A 20,515-nucleotide genomic window follows, 5' to 3' on the forward strand; every position below is an offset into this window, starting at 1 on the left:
TTGGTTCAGGGACCATGGAATGTGAGAAGAGTGTGATCGTAAAGTCACAGTCCACTACTTCAAGGATTAGAATTCAGGGAAAACACCTTTACAAATTCCCTGTTAACTGCAAAGCCAGATTTTCCTCCCCAGAGTGAATTTTCACAGCTTTTTCAGTGAGGATGCTGCTCCTATGTCTGTCCCTGTCAAAAACTCCCCTTGTAGGGGCAAGTGCTGCCTGTAGTCCCATGGTGGGGCGGGGGGGTCCATGGACTTTAATAGAAGATGTATTGTACGCACCAAGGCAGATTTTAGATACAGGTGAGTTTAAAAAAAATCCTTTCTGGAGCTCTTCTCAAAACAAGATTGGTAGAATGCCCCTCTGTATCACGTCACTATCAGCAGTGTTTCCTGTTTTAATCACTGGCTGCCTGTATATATAACCTCCCCCTCCCACCCACACACATTCCTCTTGAGCAATGCTAGTTTGTTTGATTATTCTTATCTTCTTGTTATACTGCCTTAATTGGTGCATTTAACTCATCAAGTGCCTTAATTTAGTGCATTTTTCCTTTGTGCTAGTGCTTTATTTACAACACATCTGTAGCCTGCAGCATTGTAATTCAAAGCAGCCTCTAAATCCTAATCTAGACAAAGATTTAAGGTGCAGTGCTGGATTGGGTTAAAATGCTAGTCAAGACAAAAAAAGGCAGGTGGTATTTTATGACATGCTAAATTAGTTGAGTTAAAACCTGGTGGGTAGCCTAGGTATTACTAGTGATGTGGAGCTGGTCTACAGATTTTGTACCATTCTAACTCTTGGTTTAGAAACCAAAGTTTACTGTACATTTAAGGGAATAAACTGTACTGATAAGCACTTTTTACCAGTAGAACTGTCTTCCCACTAAGAGATTGTACTGCCTTTACTAGATCTACTTCTGAACAGACAGTTCTAGCAATACAAAAACAACATTTAGACCAGCCTTTAAATGTTAGCTAGCTCAATCTATGACAATCCTAGGCCAGGTCTACATTTAAAATTTTTCCTGGCATAGCTGTCTATTAGGAATGTGAAAAAATAATCACATCCCTAACTGACAGTTGTGCTAGCAATAACCCTAGTGTAGGTGCCGTGATTTCAGCAAAAAAAAAGTCCTTTTGTCCATGTCTTGTTGGGGGGAATTAGTATAATGACTAGTTGCAAAAGAACTCTTGCTGGAGTGTGATGTCTACACTGGGAGGGGTTCTGGTATAGCTCTACCTGCAAACCCTTTCCAGTGTAAACAAGGCATACGGCTGCATGCAGATTCTGTAGAAGGAGTGTGATGTGAGTTACTCCTTTTATTATGTGGAGGCAGCCAGAAGAATGCTGTTTGCTTTCTTCAAGCCCAGAGCTCCATGAGTTTTCACACCTTCAGAAGGGAAAATGCCATTTTGCCCATATAAATATAGGATAAAGACATCCACCTCCCCAATATTCATGCATGTTCCTACTCCAGAGAAACTCGTTTTCTGAGTAGTTCTAGCCTTAGGAGCAAGGCAGCTGGCAGGATCTTGACCCACGACTAATCTGTTGGCAGTGCAGATCAGCTGAGGCTACTCAGCCATTACGCCTTTGGAGACAAAGATATTTTTTAAGATGTGTTAACTAATGTGAATTGAATCAGGCACACTGTAGTTTTAACAGGTTAGCTGGCTGTGGTAAACCACAAAAGGGAGCTCTGCATTTACTTCACCCAGCTAATGTATAAAATCCCAGTGCAGACAAGGCAAATTGTTGTTTTAACATGTTAAATACCCTTTTTCACCAGCAGTGAGCTGGCCTGAATGTATGTCTCTCTCTGCACCACTTTAGACTGTTCTTGTATTTGTTTAAAAAACACCACATTAGTTCACAGAAGCCAAACTCCATCTATTTTTATTGTCTATCACAAGATAAAATTGCAAGTCAGACTTTATAATTTGCTAAAGGAGAAACATTTGTCACTCTTGATACAGTTTTTCCCATTCACAACATGCTGCTCAAATGACTTTTCTCCACATTCCCCCCACCCCACATTGTACTTATATGCTCTTGTTCTTTGGCTCCATCTGAATCTCCTTCTAGAGAAAAAAATCATCCTCATTATAATGCTCAAACAAAGCTGTCATGTGAGAAGTGATGCTTTGCTCCCATCATTTTGTTCAGCTGTGTAAATCACACTGACTGATTTCTAAACAGTCTCTGCCCCTGCTGTCCCCTTTGCAATTCTTTGTTACAATACAGCAAGTTGGTCAGTTAAAGCATGCCGTATCCCCCAGATTGAGTTGTTCTGGTAGCCCTTACACTCCCAAAGTCACAACTGTTTGTAAATTACTTTAGCAGGGGCATCAGCTGAAGAGGGCAGCTCAGTCAATAATCCACCACTTCACAGCCTACAAAGGTATCCCCACAACCACAATGTACCATGCACAAGGGCACAATGGTCAGGCTTGGTACAGAGGTGAAGACTGCGTTAGCCACTGATATACTGAGAAGAGCCTAACAAAGAGGACTATGGGAATTAAAGGGACAATCCATCTTTCAAGTGAGGGACATATTTTTTTCCTCTGATACAATCTCCATGTCCCCCCAGTTTCCCTGATACAGAAGTACAAGTGTGTGACATGACCAGAAAATAAATACACATATGTATATCCACACCACACACAAATAAGAGATTAGCCCATCAGTCTGCCCTGGGATGGGCTTTGACCTGGCCATGTAGACGTCACCAAGGAGAACAAGGGCTGCAAAGGTTTACTCTGAGTGTGAGAGAAGCCTCCTGTCACAGAGGAAAGGAAGTTTACAGTTGGGTAGCTGCTCCCTGCTGAAGGGAGAGGAGAGAAATGTTTCTATTGGTCCCAGCCTCTCTTCTCTTCCTCCTCTTCAGCATCAAACAGGTCTATGGTTACTGTTGCTTCTGGGTGGGGGAGGATCTGGGGCTTGGGGCCGCATTTGGTGACTGGAATCATCTCTCTGGTAACAACACAAAGAAGATGGCCTTCAGGAAGTGACCAAAGCTACAAATGGCAGCCACGAGCCAATGGGAGCGAAGGCTGGGATCAGTATTCACCACACATTTTGTGATGTCTGCCTAAGAAGAAGGAAACAGAGATCATCAGAATACACAGAACCACACTCTCCCCTACCACCTTCAATAGCACATCCAGGCCTCAGAGACTGTCTCACACCATGCCTCCTGCTGGGTGAAGCTAGGACTGGCTCACCACTGCCCCCAGCCAGCAATACAACACCATTTCCCCTGTGGTGCCTCCTTGCAGCAACTTGAGTGCTATGAGTACCATCTCTGGCATTGCCACCTCCTGAAAGCTGTTAAATGATGCCTAAAGGCACTATGAGCTCTGAAAGATTTATTCATCTCATTCTGCACCATCTTCATTCACACTGTCTTCCAACTGGGTTGCTGAACATGTGACAGCAAAATAAACTCTCTCCCCGTTCAAAAAGGACATCCTCAATAATACCCTCTTCACCCACATTCCTGCCACCTTAGTAACAACCAGATTCTGTCCAAAGATTGGGCTTTTTAATTTCAGCTCAGATTGCTTTTACTTTTTCTCTTGCCTTAATGTTTTATTTGGATCTCAGATGGCCAAATCAACCCCCCTGTCTTAAGCTTTGTCTGTTGACATGTGTGCATTGGCACGGATGCCTCCTAGACATGTGGACTAACCTCAAAACCAGCTGCCCAGAGTGATCCTTAAGTAGCTGACCTGGGGAGAGTCTAACAGCAAATGCATGTTAGAAGGGATATCTTCCGGCACTGAAAAGGTGAGGGTGGAAAACCTTTAGAGGGCTGGAACAGGACTGAGTTACACAGAAAACTTTATCTTTGGAGAAAAACTCAAATGTAGATCGTCCCAGCAATGCAAAATAGATGGCTTTGTGAACTGAGTCAGGCGATCTGGATTCTCTTTCTGCTTCTGCCATAGATTTCCTGGTGACCTTCAGCAAATTAACATGTCCCAAGTGGTTGCAGAAGTGGCCACAGATTTTGGGATGCCCAATTTATGACACAAGCCCAGTATTTTCTCACAATGCTACAGTCTTAGTCTTTGGGGGCTTCAGACTCTCAGCACATTTGAAAATGAGCCCCCATGTACATCTCAACTTGGTCATCTAAAGCTAGTGGGAAGTTTGGGCCTTATTCTGTGTCTCGAGTTCCCCATCTGTAAAATTAGGCTAATGCTGACAGAGCTCTTGGAAGTATTATGAGGGTTAATTCAGTAGTGTTTGAAGAGCTGTCTGAGCCTCTTAGATGGAAGGCAGTGTAGAAAAATAAAGTATTATGTTATAACCACATCCTTGCCTTTCCCAGTAGCCTGGCCTCCCAGGTTTAGGATTACCTCTGTTTTTCATACACCCATCCATCCATTCCTAAAGTATCCCAACACTCTAACAGGGAGCTCTGGTGAGCAGGGGTTGAGGTAAGGTTTGCACCTAATGAAGGCACTGCTTGTTGAGGCACTGACATCAATGAGAGCAGAGTTGGGCCCTTCATGGGGAATTGTGATATGAACTATCCCAAACAATGTAAAGGTATATGCAAAACCCTACATTAATGCCATCTGTGCCTAATGTCATAAGAGTTAGGAAAATCAGAGCTAGTGTGCCAACAGCAACCTTAGTGCAGCACTGTGAGAAATCTACATTCCAAGATGGTCTTATAGTCCATGCAAAGTGAGGTCTTACACTCAAGATGATGGCATTTCTTTGTTTGTCTGGATGTAAATTAAAGAGGGTTTTTGAATGCTCCATCTCATCAACTTCAAAACTACATGGAATGGTCTTGGCATCAATGGGCAGAAGTCTATTGATTTTGGTGAAATTGAAGAACCAGAAAGGGGAAATGGGGGACGCTTGGCCCTCCTGACATCTGATTAGCAGAGCACAATTTCAGCCACTTCTGTAATTGCTTAGAGATCTAAGAACCAGTTGATGGGAGCCATTAACACCTTCCAGTATAGCAATACCTACCCCCATCTCAGCTCTGTCTATCCCACCAATTGAATTTAAAATGGGGACATCCTGGATGACTTCTCTCTGACAGAAAGAAAATAAATAAAAATGGGGCGGGGGTGAGGAACACCAAGAGGCCTTGGAATGGGAGGAAGGAGGGAATAGGAGGGTAGGCGGGGCATACAGAACCCCTGGCACAGGGGGAAAGCAGGGGGACACACACAGAGCCCCTGTTATGGGGACTGGGAGAGAAGTAAGGTGTCCTTGGTGTGTGCAATGAGCAAGTAAGTGTGTGCCCCCCCTGCCCTCGTTATATAATCATGCTGAATGCAGCAATGCTACCCGTGTGTATCTACGACTCTTCAACAAGGTGACGTTTAAACATCAGTCAGGAGAAGAAAGGTTGTTGCAATTAATCTGAATAATTTAGATTACTAAGGGCCTGAATCTGCCACTCTAAGGCAATTAGAGTGGTTCACTAGTGGTAAACTAGGCTCACCGGAGGAAGGAGACCAAAGCCCTGAGGTAAGTGGGGAAGTGGGATGCCAGGAAGAAGCACAAGCAGGAAAGCGCAAGAAGGGAGGATTCCTGCCTCATACTAAGAAAACAGGACGATCAGTGCGTTATCTTAAGTGCCTGTACACAAATGCAAGAAACCTGGGAAACAAGCAGGGAGAACTGGAAGTCCTGGCACAGTCAATTAATTATGATGTGACTGGAATAACAGAGACCTGGTGGGATAAATCAGATGACTGGAGTACTGTCATGGATGGATATAAACTGTTCAGGAAGGACAGGCAGGGCAGAAAAGGTGGAGGAGTTGCATTGTATGTAAGAGCAGTATGACTGCTCAGAGCTCCAGTATGAAACTGCAGAAAAACCTGAGAGTCTCTGGATTAAATTTAGAAGTGTGAGCAATAAGAGTGATGTCATGGTGGGAGTCTGCTATAGACCACCAGATCAGGGGGATGAGGTGGACGAGGTTTTCTTCCGGCAACTAACAGAAGTTACTAGATCAGGGATCGGCAACCTTTGGCATGCAGCTCCCACCGTCCCAGGCCAATGGGGGTGGCAGGAAGGGGCGGCCAGCGAATCCCTCGGCCTGCACTGCTTCCCACAGCCCCCGTTGGCCTGGGATGGCGAACCGCGGCCAGTGGGAGCCGCGATCGGCCAAACCTGTGGACGCGGCAGGTAAACAAACAGGCCTGGCCCGCCAGGGTGCGTACCATGACAAGCTGCGTGCCAAAGGTTGCCAATCCCTGTACTAGATCACACGCCCTGGTTCTCATGGGGGACTTCAATCACCCTGGTATCTGCTGGGAGAGCAATACAGCAGTGCACAGACAATCCAGGAAGTTTTTGTAACGTGTAGGGGACAATTTCCTGGTCCAAGTGCTGGAGGAACCAACTAGGGGCAGAGCTCTTCTTGACCTGCGGCTCACAAACAGGGAAGAATTAGTAGGGGAAGCAAAAGTGGATGGGAACCTGGGAGGCAGTGACCATGAGATGGTCGAGTTCAGGATCCTGACACAAGGAAGAAAGGAGAGTAGCAAAATACAGACCCTGGACTTCAGAAAAGCAGACTTTGACTGCCTCAGGGAACTGATGGGCAGGATCCCCTGGGAGAATAACATGAGAGGAAAGGAGTCCAGGAGAGCTGGCTGTATTTTAAAGAATCCTTATTGGGGTTGCAGGAACAAACCATCCCGATGTTTAGAAAGAATAGTAAATATGGCAGGCGACCCGCTTGGCTTAACAGTGAAATCCTTGCTGATCTTAAACACAAAAAAGAAGCTTACAAGAAGTGGAAGACTGGACAAATGACCAGGGAGGAGTATAAAAATGTTGCTCAGGCTTGCAAGAGTGAAATCAGGAAGGCCAAATCACACTTGGAGTTGCAGCTAGCAAGAGATGTTAGGAGTAACAAGAAGGGCTTCTTCAGGTATGTTAGCAACATGAAAAAAGTCAAGGAAAGTGTGGGCCCCTTATTGAATGAGGGAGGCAACCTAGTGACAGAGGATGTGGAAAAAGCTGATGTACTCAATGCTTTTTTTGCCTCTGTCTTCAGGAACAAGGTGAGCTCCCAGACTACTGCACTGGGCAGCACAGCATGGGGAGGAGGTGACCAGCCCTCTGTGGAGAAAGAAGTGATTTGGGACTATTTAGAAAAGCTGGCCAAGCACAAATCCATGGGGCCAGATGTGCTGCATCCGAGGGTGCTAAAGGAGTTGGCGGATGTGATTGCAGAGCCATTGGCCGTTATCTTTGAAAACTCATGGCGATCAGGAGAGGTCCCGGATGACTGGAAAAAGGCTAATGTAGTGCCCATCTTTAAAAAAGGGAAGGAGGAGAATCCGGGGAACTACAGGTAGGGTGACCAGACAGCAAGTGCGAAAAATAGGGATAGGGAGAAGGGGGTAATAGGAGCCTATATAAGAAAAAGACCCAAAAATCGGGACCATCCCTATAAAAATCGGGACAACTGGTCACCCTAACTACAGGCCAGTCAGCCTCACCTCAGTCCCTGGAAAAATCATGGAGCAGGTCCTCAAGGAATCAATTCTGAAGCACTTAGAGGAGAGGAAAGTGATCAAGAACAGTCAGCATGGATTCACCAAGGGCAAGTCATGCTTGACTAACCTAATTGCCTTCTATGACGAGGTAACTGGCTCTGTGGATGAGGGGAAAGCAGTGGACATGTTATTCCTTGACTTTAGCAAAACTTTTGACTCGGTCTCCCACACTATTCTTGCCGGCAAGTTAAAGAAGTATGGGCTGGATGAATGGACTATGAGGTGGATAGAAAGCTGGCTAGATTGTCAGGCTCAACAGGTAGTGATCAACGGCTCCATGTCTAGTTGGCAGCTGGTATCAAGCGGAGTGCCCCAAAGGTCGGTCCTGGGGCCGGTTTTGTTCAATATCTTCATTAATGATCTGGAGGATGGCGTGGACTGCACCCTCAGCAAATTTGCAGATGACACTAAACTGGGAGGAGTGGTAGATACGCTGGAGGGTAGGGATAGGATACAGAGAGACCTAAACAAATTAGAGGACTGGGCCAAAAGAAATCTGATAAGGTTCAACAAGGACAAGTCCAGAGTCCTGCACTTAGGATGGAAGAATCCCATGCACTGCTACAGACTAGGGACCGAGTGGCTAGGCAGCAGTTCTGCACAAAAGGACCTAGGGGTTACAGTGGATGAGAAGCTGGATATGAGTCAACAGTGTGCCCTTGTTGCCAAGAAGGCTAATGGCATTTTGGGCTGTATAAGTAGGGGCATTTCCAGCAGATCGAGGGACATGATCATTCCCCTCTATTTGGCATTGGGGAGGCCTCCTCTGGAGTACAGTGTCCAGTTTTGGAAAAATTGGAAAGAGTCCAGTGGAGGGCAGTAAAATGATTAGCAAAAAAAATGAGCAGTCCTTGTGGCACTTTAGAGACTAACAAATTTATTTGGGCATAAGCTGATCTGATGAAGTGGGTTCTAGCCCATGAAAGCTTATGCTCAAATAAAATTGTTAGTCTCTGAGGTGCCACAAGGACACCTCGGGGTTTTTTTTGATACAGCTATCACTGAAAAATGATTAGGGGGCTAGAGCACATGATTTATGAGGAGAAGCTGAGGGAATTGGGATTGTTTAGTCCGCAGTAGAGAAGAATGAGGGGGGACTTGATAGCGCTTTCAACTACCTGAAAGGGGGTTCCAAAGAGGATAGATCTAGACTGTTCTCAGTGTTAGCAGATGACAGAACAAGGAGTAATGATCTCAAGTTGCAGTGGGGGAGGTTTAGGTTGGATATTAGGAAAAACTTTTTCACTTGGAGGGTGGTGACATACTGGAATGGGTTACCTAGGGAGGTGGTGGAATCTCTTTCCTTAGAGGTTTTTAAGGTCAGGCTTGACGAAGCCCTGGCTGGGATGATTTAGTTGGGGATTGGTCATGCTTTGAGGGGGGTTGGACTAGATGATCTCTTGAGGTCCCATCCAACCCTGATATTCTATGATTCTATGAATTGGAGAGACAAGGTGGGTGAGTCAATATCTTTTATCAGACCCACCTCGTCTCTCTAACATCTTGGGACCAACACTACACTGCATACTCTAAGTCAACTGAAGGCCTTCTTTCTGCCAAGGTTACTCTTGGAGTAAGGTACCAATCAGCACAACTAACTGAGAATACCATCTATTCTACAACTCAACACATTGGTGGAAACATCTCTGGTCTGTATCTCCAGTCAATGGATGGAACCATTGCCTCACTCACAGACCCCCTGGTTAATAACTCTTCCCAGCAGGGACCCCTACATGTCTGAGGCCTGCTTGGCCTGAAAAAACTTGCTTTCCCAGTCCAAAGCATTGGAAAGCCAAATGTTTCAAAGTTGGAAAGTGCCAGCTTTTTTCCAAACATTATTTGGTTAACTGCACTTAAGCCAAGTGGTAAATTAACCAGCGTTTACCTGATAAAGCATTGGAAATGAGAGTTTCAAACCCATTAATGAAATCATTATTTCAGTCACACTGGGCTCTGATAAGCCGTTGTGACAGCACTTTGCTGGCTTACTGCTGTTCAGCAAACATTGTTTAGCAACTTGCTCTTCTTTACTGTTACTAGTTTGTAGCAACTGGAATTTGTTATATTCCATGGGGATTTTCTTTGTAAAGAGAGTCCTGTTGGAGGTGATTCCTGAGACTGTGAACTCCTCCCACATGGGGTGATGCCCTAAAGGGTTAATTACTGTTTCCCCCCATGAAGGGGGAGCATGGGAGCTGGCTACCTGCTGCAGTCTTTCAGCTGCCTATCCAAGGTCTCCATACGGGCTTTCCTATACCAGCACAGAGTATGGTGGCCCCTCTTGGCAGCCCCATCCCTGGTGTGTGCATGTGAGACAGGAGGCGGGTGCACAGGGGAAACTTGGATTCAGTGCCAAGACAAATGAAGGGAAGGGCAGGGCAGGCAGCAGACGAAAGGCCCTTCTGGAATGGCCATTTAGTTTTGGCCAGTTTGTGAGCAGGGCTGGGATGTCTCCCAAAAAAATGCCCAGGTCCAGGCGAAGAACACTGAGGGAAACAAGTGCAGCCTGGAAGAGAGGATTGGCAGCAGTCCACTGCTCGGAAGAAATCATGTCTGCACTTCTAAAGGGAAGGGTCACCTTCCTCCAGCCCAGGGTCAGCTACTCGCTGACAAGCACATGTCAGAGACAGCCTGCGAGTCGGAGTGCAGGCAGCAGTTACAATATATTGGTTTGATGTGTTAGACTTGTAGCTCCTAGTTTTTAAAATAAGGGAACAGCAGCTAGTATAAATCAGCCTAGCTTCAGCAAATTCAGTGGAAGTCCACTGATTGCACCTGCTGGGGCTCTGATCCCCCATGCGGGGGCTGTTAGGCTCAGGGAATTGAAAAGAGGCAGGGGGTTGTTCACATCAACTGCAGGTAGCTAGCACTGGTCCGACAACCACAGCTATACCAGAGAGAGTTACACATTTAGTTATACAGGTAGCACCACAAAGCTGGGTCTGGGCCGGGATATGAAGTGAGAGGTTTTTAATAGCCACATAAACAAGTTATGTTTACTTGCTAAACCTTCCCCTTTGGAACTGCGCAGGCAGGTTACAGATTAAATAATTTTCCTAGAGATTGAACGAAGGGGCCAGCAGCAGTTGTTCATGTTACAAGACTCCTGCAGTTTGCACGCTCTCACGACCACTAGCAGCTGGCACTAGAGATGCTCAGGACTGGAAGAGAAAAGGTACTTGCAGGCAGTATGCAGTTAGGCTGCCAGAGTGGCGCAGGAAGTAGAGGATTAGAATAGCCGGAGTTGTTTCAAGGCAGGACTGAGATGTAGGAACAAAGCTGTGCTGAGGCCAGTAATGGTGTAAACGGGACTACTGGAGGTCAGAACTGAAGTAGGTTGGCGGAGCAGTGGCAGGGAAGCTTGCAAAAACCTAGCTATAGCTTAAGGGATCACTCTTGGTTTCACTAACACTGGGAACATCCCCATAATTATTCACAATTTAAAGCAAGCATGAGAAATTCAACACCTCTTACCCAGCCTCCTCTCCTCTTCAGCCACGTCACCAAGGTCTTGCGGACAAACTCTCCCAGGCAGTCCACGATGGCATGCACCATTGCTGGCTGGGCCTGTCTGACGCAGTCCACAGCCAGCCCAGCGGCCACAGCATAGAGAGACACGACCTTGCCCCACGTTATGCCTGCAGGAAGACGGGATAACATTCATTTTCACACACGTTTGCTGCAGAGTTGGGGCTGGCAAAAGGCACGCTGTTTAGAAGCCAAGATGAGTTTCTCTCTGTATATTTGTGCAGCTTTCCTAGTTCAGGTGCAGTAGCAGCTCTGCATCTTCCTGCTCTGGAGAGCATAGTCTACACTAAGGTGAATTGGGTGCAGTGATTGGGGAAGTGGTGCCCCACCTTCAAGAGCAGAAGCAGGGGACTTTAACACATATCCATCCCTAGATGTGCTTTGATCTCACATCAGCCGCAGTTCTACAGTTAAATGGCTTCCAGCACACGACCCTGTGCAGCAGAGTGCAGAAACCTGACCAGACCACCAAAGCGGTGACTGATGCACTGTGGGACAGAAGTAGGAGGAGTAGCTGTACCAGTGGGGCTATTATGCCATTGATTCTCACCCATACCCACACTGCACCAGTGGAAACCGACATGAGTGGATCACATGGTGGTTAGCCATGCTCAATGCACGTCCTAGCCAAACAGCAGTGTGATCCTCTGTGCCCTGCTGGGAGCATGTGTGTGATGCTAAGTGTGTTACAGCACCCTAAGGGGCCCAGACCCTGGCTAGTACTCCACACCTCTCCAGTGCAGACATAGCTTTACTGTTACATCGCTAGACCAAGCCGAACAGCCAGGGAGTCGCAGCACAATGACAACTTGGCACACTGCAGAGGGAGGACTTCTTCATCGTGACTTATGGCCCAATATTCATCTGAAAGGGAGGCAAGGATGCAGGGCCTAGAGCATGTGCCAGGAGGCATGGATATCCTACACACAATACCACATGCTGAAAACTAAATGAACCCCCCCCAAAGGTTTTGGTGCCATGCCTAGATCTAGTTTGAATGGCACTGTACGGCCTAGTGACGGGCATGTGTGTGTTGGGGGAGTGGAATGTTGGTCAGTTATCTAATCTCCCTGACAGCAGAGCTTCCTGCAAGGCTGACCTGCCAGAAGCAAGTGCCCCCTAGAAGTCATACCAGCAGCATTCATCTTCCTGTTCTGTTAGCGCTACTGATAAGCACTCCACAACCATGAGCTCAGCACTGGGCACAGTCCCATGTGCTTTGCCAGTGGGCGGCAATGGACAGCTCAATGCTGAAGAGCTACAGCCAGAGCTCCCTTGCAGTGCTATTAAAGTGAACTATGACCCAGAAACTTGACCTTCTCCCAGCCATGCAAGAGAAGCAGCACAGCACAATGGCGTTGTCTCACTAAACCTCAGAGTTGAATGAGAGGAACATTTTCCCATTACTCTATTATTTTAGATAGCAATTGTTAACAAGCAGGCGGTGAGACATTTTACAGTTCTAGAGTTCTGTGTAGCCTGCTCAAGGCCTCTCCCAGCTGCAAGCAGAACCCATGTGAAGCACCAGTAGTGCAAAGCCATGCAGAGAAGCTGTTGCCTGAAGGTGGTCTGAAGGAAAACAGCCATACAAGAGGGGAGAGGAATTATCTTATTCAACATATTTCAGGAGTGAAAAGGAGACAAACCAGGGACAAGAAATTGGATGTGCTCAGGGAAATGTCATTTCATAAGAAAGCAAATTATGAAACACGCGTTGGCTGGTGCAGCATTTCTGCTGCAGAGAGCTCCACCTCTTGCCTTCAGAGTGCTTCCAAAGCCACCAGCACCTGAGACACTGGAGACCTAGCGACATATTCAGGAGGAGTCTCTCTTGCTTTTTATATTGGAGTTCCTCTTCTCTCCTCTCCATTTACTCCACTCCATTGCACAGCATGTGAATTTCAACAAGGGGTCCCTGTGATAATTCTACCCAGTGACCAAAAGGGACCTACAAGCAGGGCTGGCCTTACCATGAGGCGAATTGAGGCAGCCCCCTCAGGTGCCAGACTGTAGGGGGGCCTCACTAGGACCCAGTGTGTAGAAAATGGTGTCTGCTGCTGGTGCGTATGTATTCTCTCTGCTCTAGATGCACAGAGATGGTGGAGTGCTGTGCTGGAGGAAGGAGGGCACAAGAGACTATAACAGGCAGGCAGGAGAAAAGGTGAGAGGCAATAACAGAAAGCAGCAGGAGCTTCAGGGAGAGAGAGGAGGAGGAGCCTCTTATGTACCTCTCTAGCACCCCCAGGAGCCTGGACTGATTAACACCAGCTTCTCAGGGAACTTCCTGTTTCCTGCTGCTTCTCTGAATCCACTCGAGGAGAACAGACAGTCAACTGAAGTAGTAGGAGCCAGTTAGGCCCTTAAGACGCTGATATCTTCCCTCACTCAGGCCCTGCTACCAGCCTGCTTATTTGTCCCCTTCAATTGAGTATTGAGAGCCACTATAGCTGACACAGAACAGCTGTCAGGAGTGAAAGGAGACACGCACACACACACACACACACACCCCGGGGCAGCATTCAGAAAAAGAAAGAAAGCAAAGGAAGCTTTTCTATCTAAGCAGGAAGGAGCTCTTCTGAGATACAGACATAAATGTTCATGGTGAGCCTTCCGGCCCCAGTGAGGATGTGAGTGGTGAGGAGATGCCTGATCTTCCAGTTAGTCAGAATGCAGGTGACCTGGCAGCTACTGCAGCATCCATATCTCCATCTCAAATGGATGTAACCAGGCACATCCCTGAAGAAAAGTGTAGATCAGAGAAGAGTGTGGTGGAGGCGCAAGAAACAGCTGCTGCTGAGGTTAGTTCCTTAAGTCTAGATGATCCAGGACTGTGGACCAACTTGAGCAGTAGCCTGAGGGATTTCCTTGTACTGCATAGGCCACAGCAATTGAAAAACTTCATGTTCCTCAAAGACAATGAAAATAGAAGTTTCCATCCAACACTTTATTGGTGTGAAATCCCCAATGATGACAAAGTGGAGAGGCCATGGCTTATGTACTCAAAAACCCAGAATGCTGCATACTGTTTTTGTTGCAAACTCTTCCAGTCTAATGTTCCAGTCTAATGTTCTTCTACAGGAACAAAGGACTGGAAAAATCTTGCTAGAAATCTGGCATGCCATGAGAAGGCAGCAAATCACCAGAGAGCATTCCATAGGTGGAAAGAGCTTGAGATGAGACTAAGGTTAAAGGCCACCATAGATGATCAGCATCAAGAGAAGATTGCATCAGAGTCTATTTCCTGGCAAAATGTTCTGAAAAGGCTTATTGCCATTGTGCGAATGCTTGCTACTCAAAACCTAGCACTGCGTGGCACTTCAGATCAGCTGTATGTGCCAAACAATGGAAACTTCCTTAAAATTGTGGAGCTGATGGCTGAGTTTGGTGCTGTACTCCAGGAGCATCTAAGAAGAGTCATCACCCAAGAAATGTATACACACCACTACCTTGGAAAAACAATTCAAAGTGAGATCATACAGTTACTGGCAACTAAAGTCAAACAGAAGTTTGTGGCAGATCAGAAGTCAGCAAGAAATTACTCTGTTATTCAGGACTACACACCTGACATCAGCCATACGGAACAAATGACTTTAATGGTGCGTTTTGTAACAACAACAGAACCTAGTGAAAATGTCCCTGCAATGGTGACTGTCAGAGAGCATTTTATAGAATTTATTGACATTGATGATACTACAAGAGCTGGTATGACAAATGTGCTTCTTAAAAAGCTGGAAGATACGGGAATTGCGATAGCTGACTACGATAATGGTGCCAACATGAGAGGAAAGAACAGAGGAGTGCAGACACGGATCCGAGAGTTAAACCCTCAAGCTTTTTTTGTCCCATGCAGTTCTCATTCATTGAACTTGGTGGTCAGTGATGCAGCATCTGCTTCTAGAGAGGCTGCTGAATTTTTTAATGTAATTGAAAGCATCTATGTATTTTTCTCTGCATCAGCTCATCAATGGCAAATTTTGAAGCCACATCTGGGAACATCCTCTCTGACACTGAAACCACTGAGTGTCACACAATGGGAAAGTCAAGTGGAGGCGATAAAGCCTATTAAACACCAAATTGGGAAGATAGATGATGCCATAGTTGCCATTATGGAGGATAATGCTAGGACAGGAGCTGTTTGTGGGAGAACAGTGGCAGAGGGAAATGGAATCACCAGAAACATACATAACTTCAAATTTCTGTGTGGCTTAGTGTTGTGGCATGACATACTATTTGAAATAAATGTTGTAAGCAAGAGACTCCAAGGTGTTGACCTTGATATATCTGGAGCAATGGAAGAACTGGACAAAGCAAAGTCATACCTACAGTCTTTCAAAACATTCTGAAGAGTGCACAGAAGTTGGCAGAGGAACTTCACACTGAAGCTATTTTCCCACCCAGTCAAGAATACAAGAGTCACCAAAGAAGAAGACATTTTGATTACGAGGCATGGGATAATCCTATAAGACACCCCAAACAACAATTCAATGTTGAATTATTTAACCAGGTGCTAGATTGCGCAATACAGTCAGCGGAAGAACGTTTCATATGGCTCAAGGAACACAAATAGTATATTTGGGATGTTGTATGATATTCCAAAACTCCTCACTATACCTGAAGAAGACCTACATCAGCAATGCAGGGCACTAGAGACAGTGTTGACAAATGATGACATGTGCAATATTTATGCAAGTGATTTAGCTGATGAACTGAAAACTCTTTCAAGATACATTTCAGTAGGATCAACTCCAAAGGCTGTTTTTTTATTTTCATAGATTCGTAGACTGGAAGGGACCTCGAGAGGTCATTGAGACCAGTCCCCTGCCCTCATGGCAGGACCAAATACTGTCTAGACCATCCCTGATAGACATTTATCTAACTTACTCTTAAATATCTCCAGAGATGGAGATTCCACAACCTCCCTAGGCAATTTATTCCAGTGTTTAACCACCCTGACAGTTAGGAACTTTTTCCTAATGTCCAACCTAAACCTCCCTTGCTGCAGTTTAAGCCCATTGCTTCTTGTTCTATCCTTAGAGGCTAAGGTGAATAAGTTTTCTCCCTCCTCCTGATGACACCCTTTTAGATACCTGAAAACTGCTATCATGTCCCCTCTCAGTCTTCTCTTTTCCAAACTAAAGAAACCCAATTCTTTCAGCCTTCCTTCATAGGTCATGTTCTCAAGACCTTCAGTCATTCTTGTTGCTCTTCTCTGGACCCTCTCCAATTTCTCCACATCTTTCTTGAAATGCAGTGCCCAGAACTGGACACAATACTCCAGTTGAGGCCTAACCAGCGCAGAGTAGAGCAGAAGAATGACTTCTCGTGTCTTGCTCACAACACACCTGTTAATGCATCCAAGAATCACATTTGCTTTTTTTGCAACAGCATCACACTGTTGACTCATATTTAGCTTGTGGTCCACTATAACCCCTAGATCCCTTTCTGCCGTACTCCTTCCTAGACAGTCTCTTCCCATTCTGTATGTGTAAAACTGATTGTTCCTTCCTAAGTGGAGCACTTTGCATTTGTCTTTATTAAACTTCATCCAGTTTACCTCAGACCATTTCTCCAATTTGTCCAGATCATCTGTTGTGGAATATATATGCACAAATAAGATGACCACCCTCTTTCCAAATCCTTTTGTTGCTCTGCGCATACTTCTACCACTTCCTGTAAAGGTTGCCAGTGGAGAACGCAGCTTCTCCAAACTGAAGTTAATAAAAACACATCTACGCTCCACAATGACACAGGAGAGGCTGGTCGGCCTTCCAACCATCTCAGTAGAGCATGAGCTGGCCCAGGCTGTGGACCTTCAGGAAGCAATTCAAATCTTTGCAACCAAGAAGACACAGAAAGCATCATTTTGATTATTCAAACAGATAAAAATGCCAGTGTTTACTATGCAGACAAGAAAAGTTACATTTGCTGTTCAGGGGTTTGAAAGTTAAGTGTTACTTAAAATTTTTGAACAAGGCATTTTAAGTTGTTAGTTCTCTTTTATTGGGGTAGGTAGCAGAGCAGTACCATGAGAGGCGTAGAACAGGAAGAAGGCAGAATTGAGACCTTTCAAAGTTTTGGCCCAAGCGAGGGGGTATGGGGGTGTCATTTGAGCTCCCTGCCTCAGGTGCCAAAATGTTGTGGGTCAGCCCTGCCTACAAGTGTATTCTGCGGAGTTGCCTTTTTTTAGTGAAATCTGATTAAAACAAACAGCTCTTTAAACTGCAAATGTAGATAGACAGGGTGGAATTGGTTAAAATGAGTGAAACAAAAATCATCTATGCATATTTCATCTGATAACGAGAGGCTGTTTGTTCCAGTCGTGTCTTATAGGAGGTCAAAAACCACAAAGTGCTCTTGAATAGAAGTCCTTGTGATAATAACCTAGCTACAATTCAGAGTCCCCTTGCATGCCTCCTTCCCCCACCAATCCTGCATCTTTGGGCGCAGAAGGAAATATCGATATTCCAAATTAATAGCCAATTTGATTCCATTTTTGTTCTCATTAGATTAGGCCAGGAGAACCCCTGCTGCATGACCTTCACTTGTGTATTTCAGCATCCCTGTGGTACTCTCAGTCAACATTTGGCTATTGTTCTCATCTGTGTTATTTGTCACCATGACAGCCACAAGGGTGAGCCAGGAAGAGCTACAAAGACCACAGGAAAGGAAGAGCTATAGACAGTGGGTGTACGTAGGTGTTTATAATATTGAAGGAAATGCTACTCTTTTCAATACACTCCCTAGCCATCTAATGAGCCCTTCAGAATTCTTCAGTATCTTCCCCCATTCATGACATCTTGGGTCAGAACCTCAGCTAGTGTATGCATAGTGTTGGCATAACTCCACTATCCTGATTCCCACACTGGGATCTGTCCCCTTTTGATTCTATGGGTAGTCAACCACAATTATAGGAACAAATATACTGGTCCAGTTCCAAGCCTTTACTGACACTGACTCAGATTCTGCTCTCATTTACACTCAGGTACATCTAGAGTAAATCCAGTGGCTGCAAGGGGTTTACCTGGGAGTAACTGAGATGAGAATTTAGGCTACCCCCATAGAGGATGATGCCTGTGGTTATGGTTAGTTTTATTTTAAACTGTATATCTTGTCAAGTCTTTCCCTCGACTTTAATAAGCTTCAGATCATGCCCTTAGTGCTCATATGTGACGCAGTAGGGAGCGAGGTGGGTTAACCTGGGAATGTCGTTTAGTTTTACTGGGACTGTCTGCATGGGGGATGGGAGAGCAGGGGATAACTTTAGGTGAGGGATGGTATCTAAGCGTGTAACCTAAGCCAGGAAGGGGGGTGGGGCAAGCCAACACCTTTGCCCAGAAAACTGGACAAAAGGAAAGGGAGAGAGGAGGGGAAGAGAGCCTGCTGGAGGGTTTTTGGTTTCAGTTTTGGGCTGGCTGGGAAGAGGCAGGGAACCCCAAGTCTCAGGTCTAAGATCCTTGCCCCCCTAAGGGACCTGGCTGAGGGGTCCTGGTTGTACCTACAAGCCCTGCTTGGAACTGTGTTTCTGTCATCTAATAAACCTTCTGTTTTACTGGCTGGCTAAAAGTCACAGTAAATCGCAAAAAGTGGGGGTGCAGAGCCCTCACTCCCCCACACTCTGTGACACCATAAAAAGGGGATGACTTGACAGATCTAGAGCCAAATTTCTTATTTGTCCACAGATTAAATACGGAACAAAGCAGTGGCTGTACCAGCGTCCCTCTCTATGTACCTGCTGTAGAGGTGGAGGGAGGGGGAGGTATCTGTGAAAAGACAGTTTAGTCTCCAAATCTGTTCACTGCTTGGGCGCTCTGCTACAATTTCCAGCAAGGTGGCCGGTCAGTACCAGCTGCAATGGGGTCTGTGACGTGGACTCTTATCCACTAGACACGGACAGAGCCCAAACCCATTTCCATAGGCTGCAGAAGGATAATGACCTGTTGACTGGTCCAGAGGTTAGACCAGTGACTAATTTGAAAGTCTCTGCAGTCACACTAGGAGCTCCTTATGGGGAATAGCTGTACATGTTGCCTGAATCTTTAAGCCTGCTTTTTCCTGTTATTGAAAAGCTATCCATCAATGATGTATTTGCTGGGAGGAGAATTCCCCTGTTCTGGAAATGCAGAGCTATTAGACTCATAGAATCATAGAATATTAGGGTTAGAAGAGACCTCAGGAGGTCATCTAGTCCAATTCCCTGCTCAAAGCAGGACCAACACCAACTAAATCATCCCAGCCAGGCCTTAAAAACCTCTAAGGATGGATATTCTACCACCTCCCTAGGTAACCCGTTCCAGTGCTTCATCTCCCTCCTAGTGAAATAGTGTTTCCTAAAATCCAACCTAGACTTCCCCCACTAGCAATTGAGACCATTGCTTCTTGTTCTGTCATCTGCCACCACTGAGAACAGCCTAGCTCCATCCTCTGTGGGAACCCCCCTTCAGGTAGTTGAAGGCTGCTATCAAATCCTCCCTCACTCTTCTCTTCTGTAGACTAATAACCCCAGTTCCCTCAGCCTCTCCTCATAAGTCATGTGCCCCAGCCCTCTAATAATTTTCGTTGCCCTCCGCTGGACCCTCTCCAATTTGTCCACATCCCTTCTGTAGTGGGGGGGACCAAAACTGGACACAATACTCCAGGTGTGGCCTCACCAGTGCCAAATAGAGGGGAATAATCACTTCCCTCGATCTGCTGGCAATGCTCCTACTAATACAGACCAATATGCCATTGACCTTCTTGGCAACAAGGGCACACTGCTGACTCATATCCAGCTTCTCATCCACTGTAATCCCCAGGTCCTTTTCTGCAGAACTGCTGCTCAGCCAGTCAGTCCCCACTTAAAGGCGAACTCCAAAGCCATGCTGAATTCATCGTATGGCATGTCTACACAGCATAGTGTACCCAGGTTACTGACATGTTACAACCCAGCCCCTGCCATCAACACAGACAGATGTATGCTCCACTAGCCAGGCCATGGGGGTGCTGGGCCCTGCACTCAGCCCTCCCAGAACAATGGACATCTCTAGCAACAGGTGCCACAGAACAGCCACACCCACCGTGGCCTGTGTCCTTTTTCCTTCGTCGTCCATCTGCAGTCTGAGGCTGACAGTACAGGCTTGTCATTGTGCCATCTCCCTGCCTTGGACCCCAGCCTTCTACCTGGCTCCTCTATTTGGCAGGATGCAGTGTAGGACTGCCAGATAAACAGGAAGGCTGGGGACCTAGTCCCAGGTGAGAAAGAAGTAAACCATCTGACTTTACACAGGGGTCCCGGGGACCCAGTGCCTTCCCAGCTAAGGGACATTCATCACAGAAACCTACCTTTATAAACATGTTTTCCCTGCCCTGGGAATTCTCTGCTACTTCTTAGTTTGCTGAAGATATCCCAGACTGCAACATGTTCTCACATCAAATACTAGATTCAGATTATTTGTTT

General features: G+C 46.1%; 1 protein-coding gene across 7 annotated transcripts in view; it reads right to left on the reverse strand.

Moving 5' to 3' along the window:
- Positions 1-1,891: 1,891 nt before the first annotated feature.
- BOK (BCL2 family apoptosis regulator BOK) overlaps positions 1,892-20,515 on the reverse strand; it is a 45,386-nt gene continuing 26,762 nt past the window's right edge. For 6 of the 7 annotated variants that reach the window (XM_039489891.1, XM_039489888.1, XM_039489889.1 and 3 more), the window contains 2 exons: positions 11,029-11,192; positions 1,892-3,095 (listed from right to left, as the gene is read on the reverse strand). In XM_039489891.1, coding sequence (XP_039345825.1) covers positions 2,970-3,095; positions 11,029-11,192 — 290 coding nt within the window. In that variant the 3' untranslated portion in view covers positions 1,892-2,969. The remainder of the gene's footprint in view (positions 3,096-11,028; positions 11,193-20,515) is intronic. The other variant, XM_039489892.1, reaches the window with a different exon arrangement.

This window comes from Mauremys reevesii, linkage group 9, assembly GCF_016161935.1.
Source record: "Mauremys reevesii isolate NIE-2019 linkage group 9, ASM1616193v1, whole genome shotgun sequence".
NCBI classification, from domain to species: domain Eukaryota; kingdom Metazoa; phylum Chordata; order Testudines; family Geoemydidae; genus Mauremys; species Mauremys reevesii.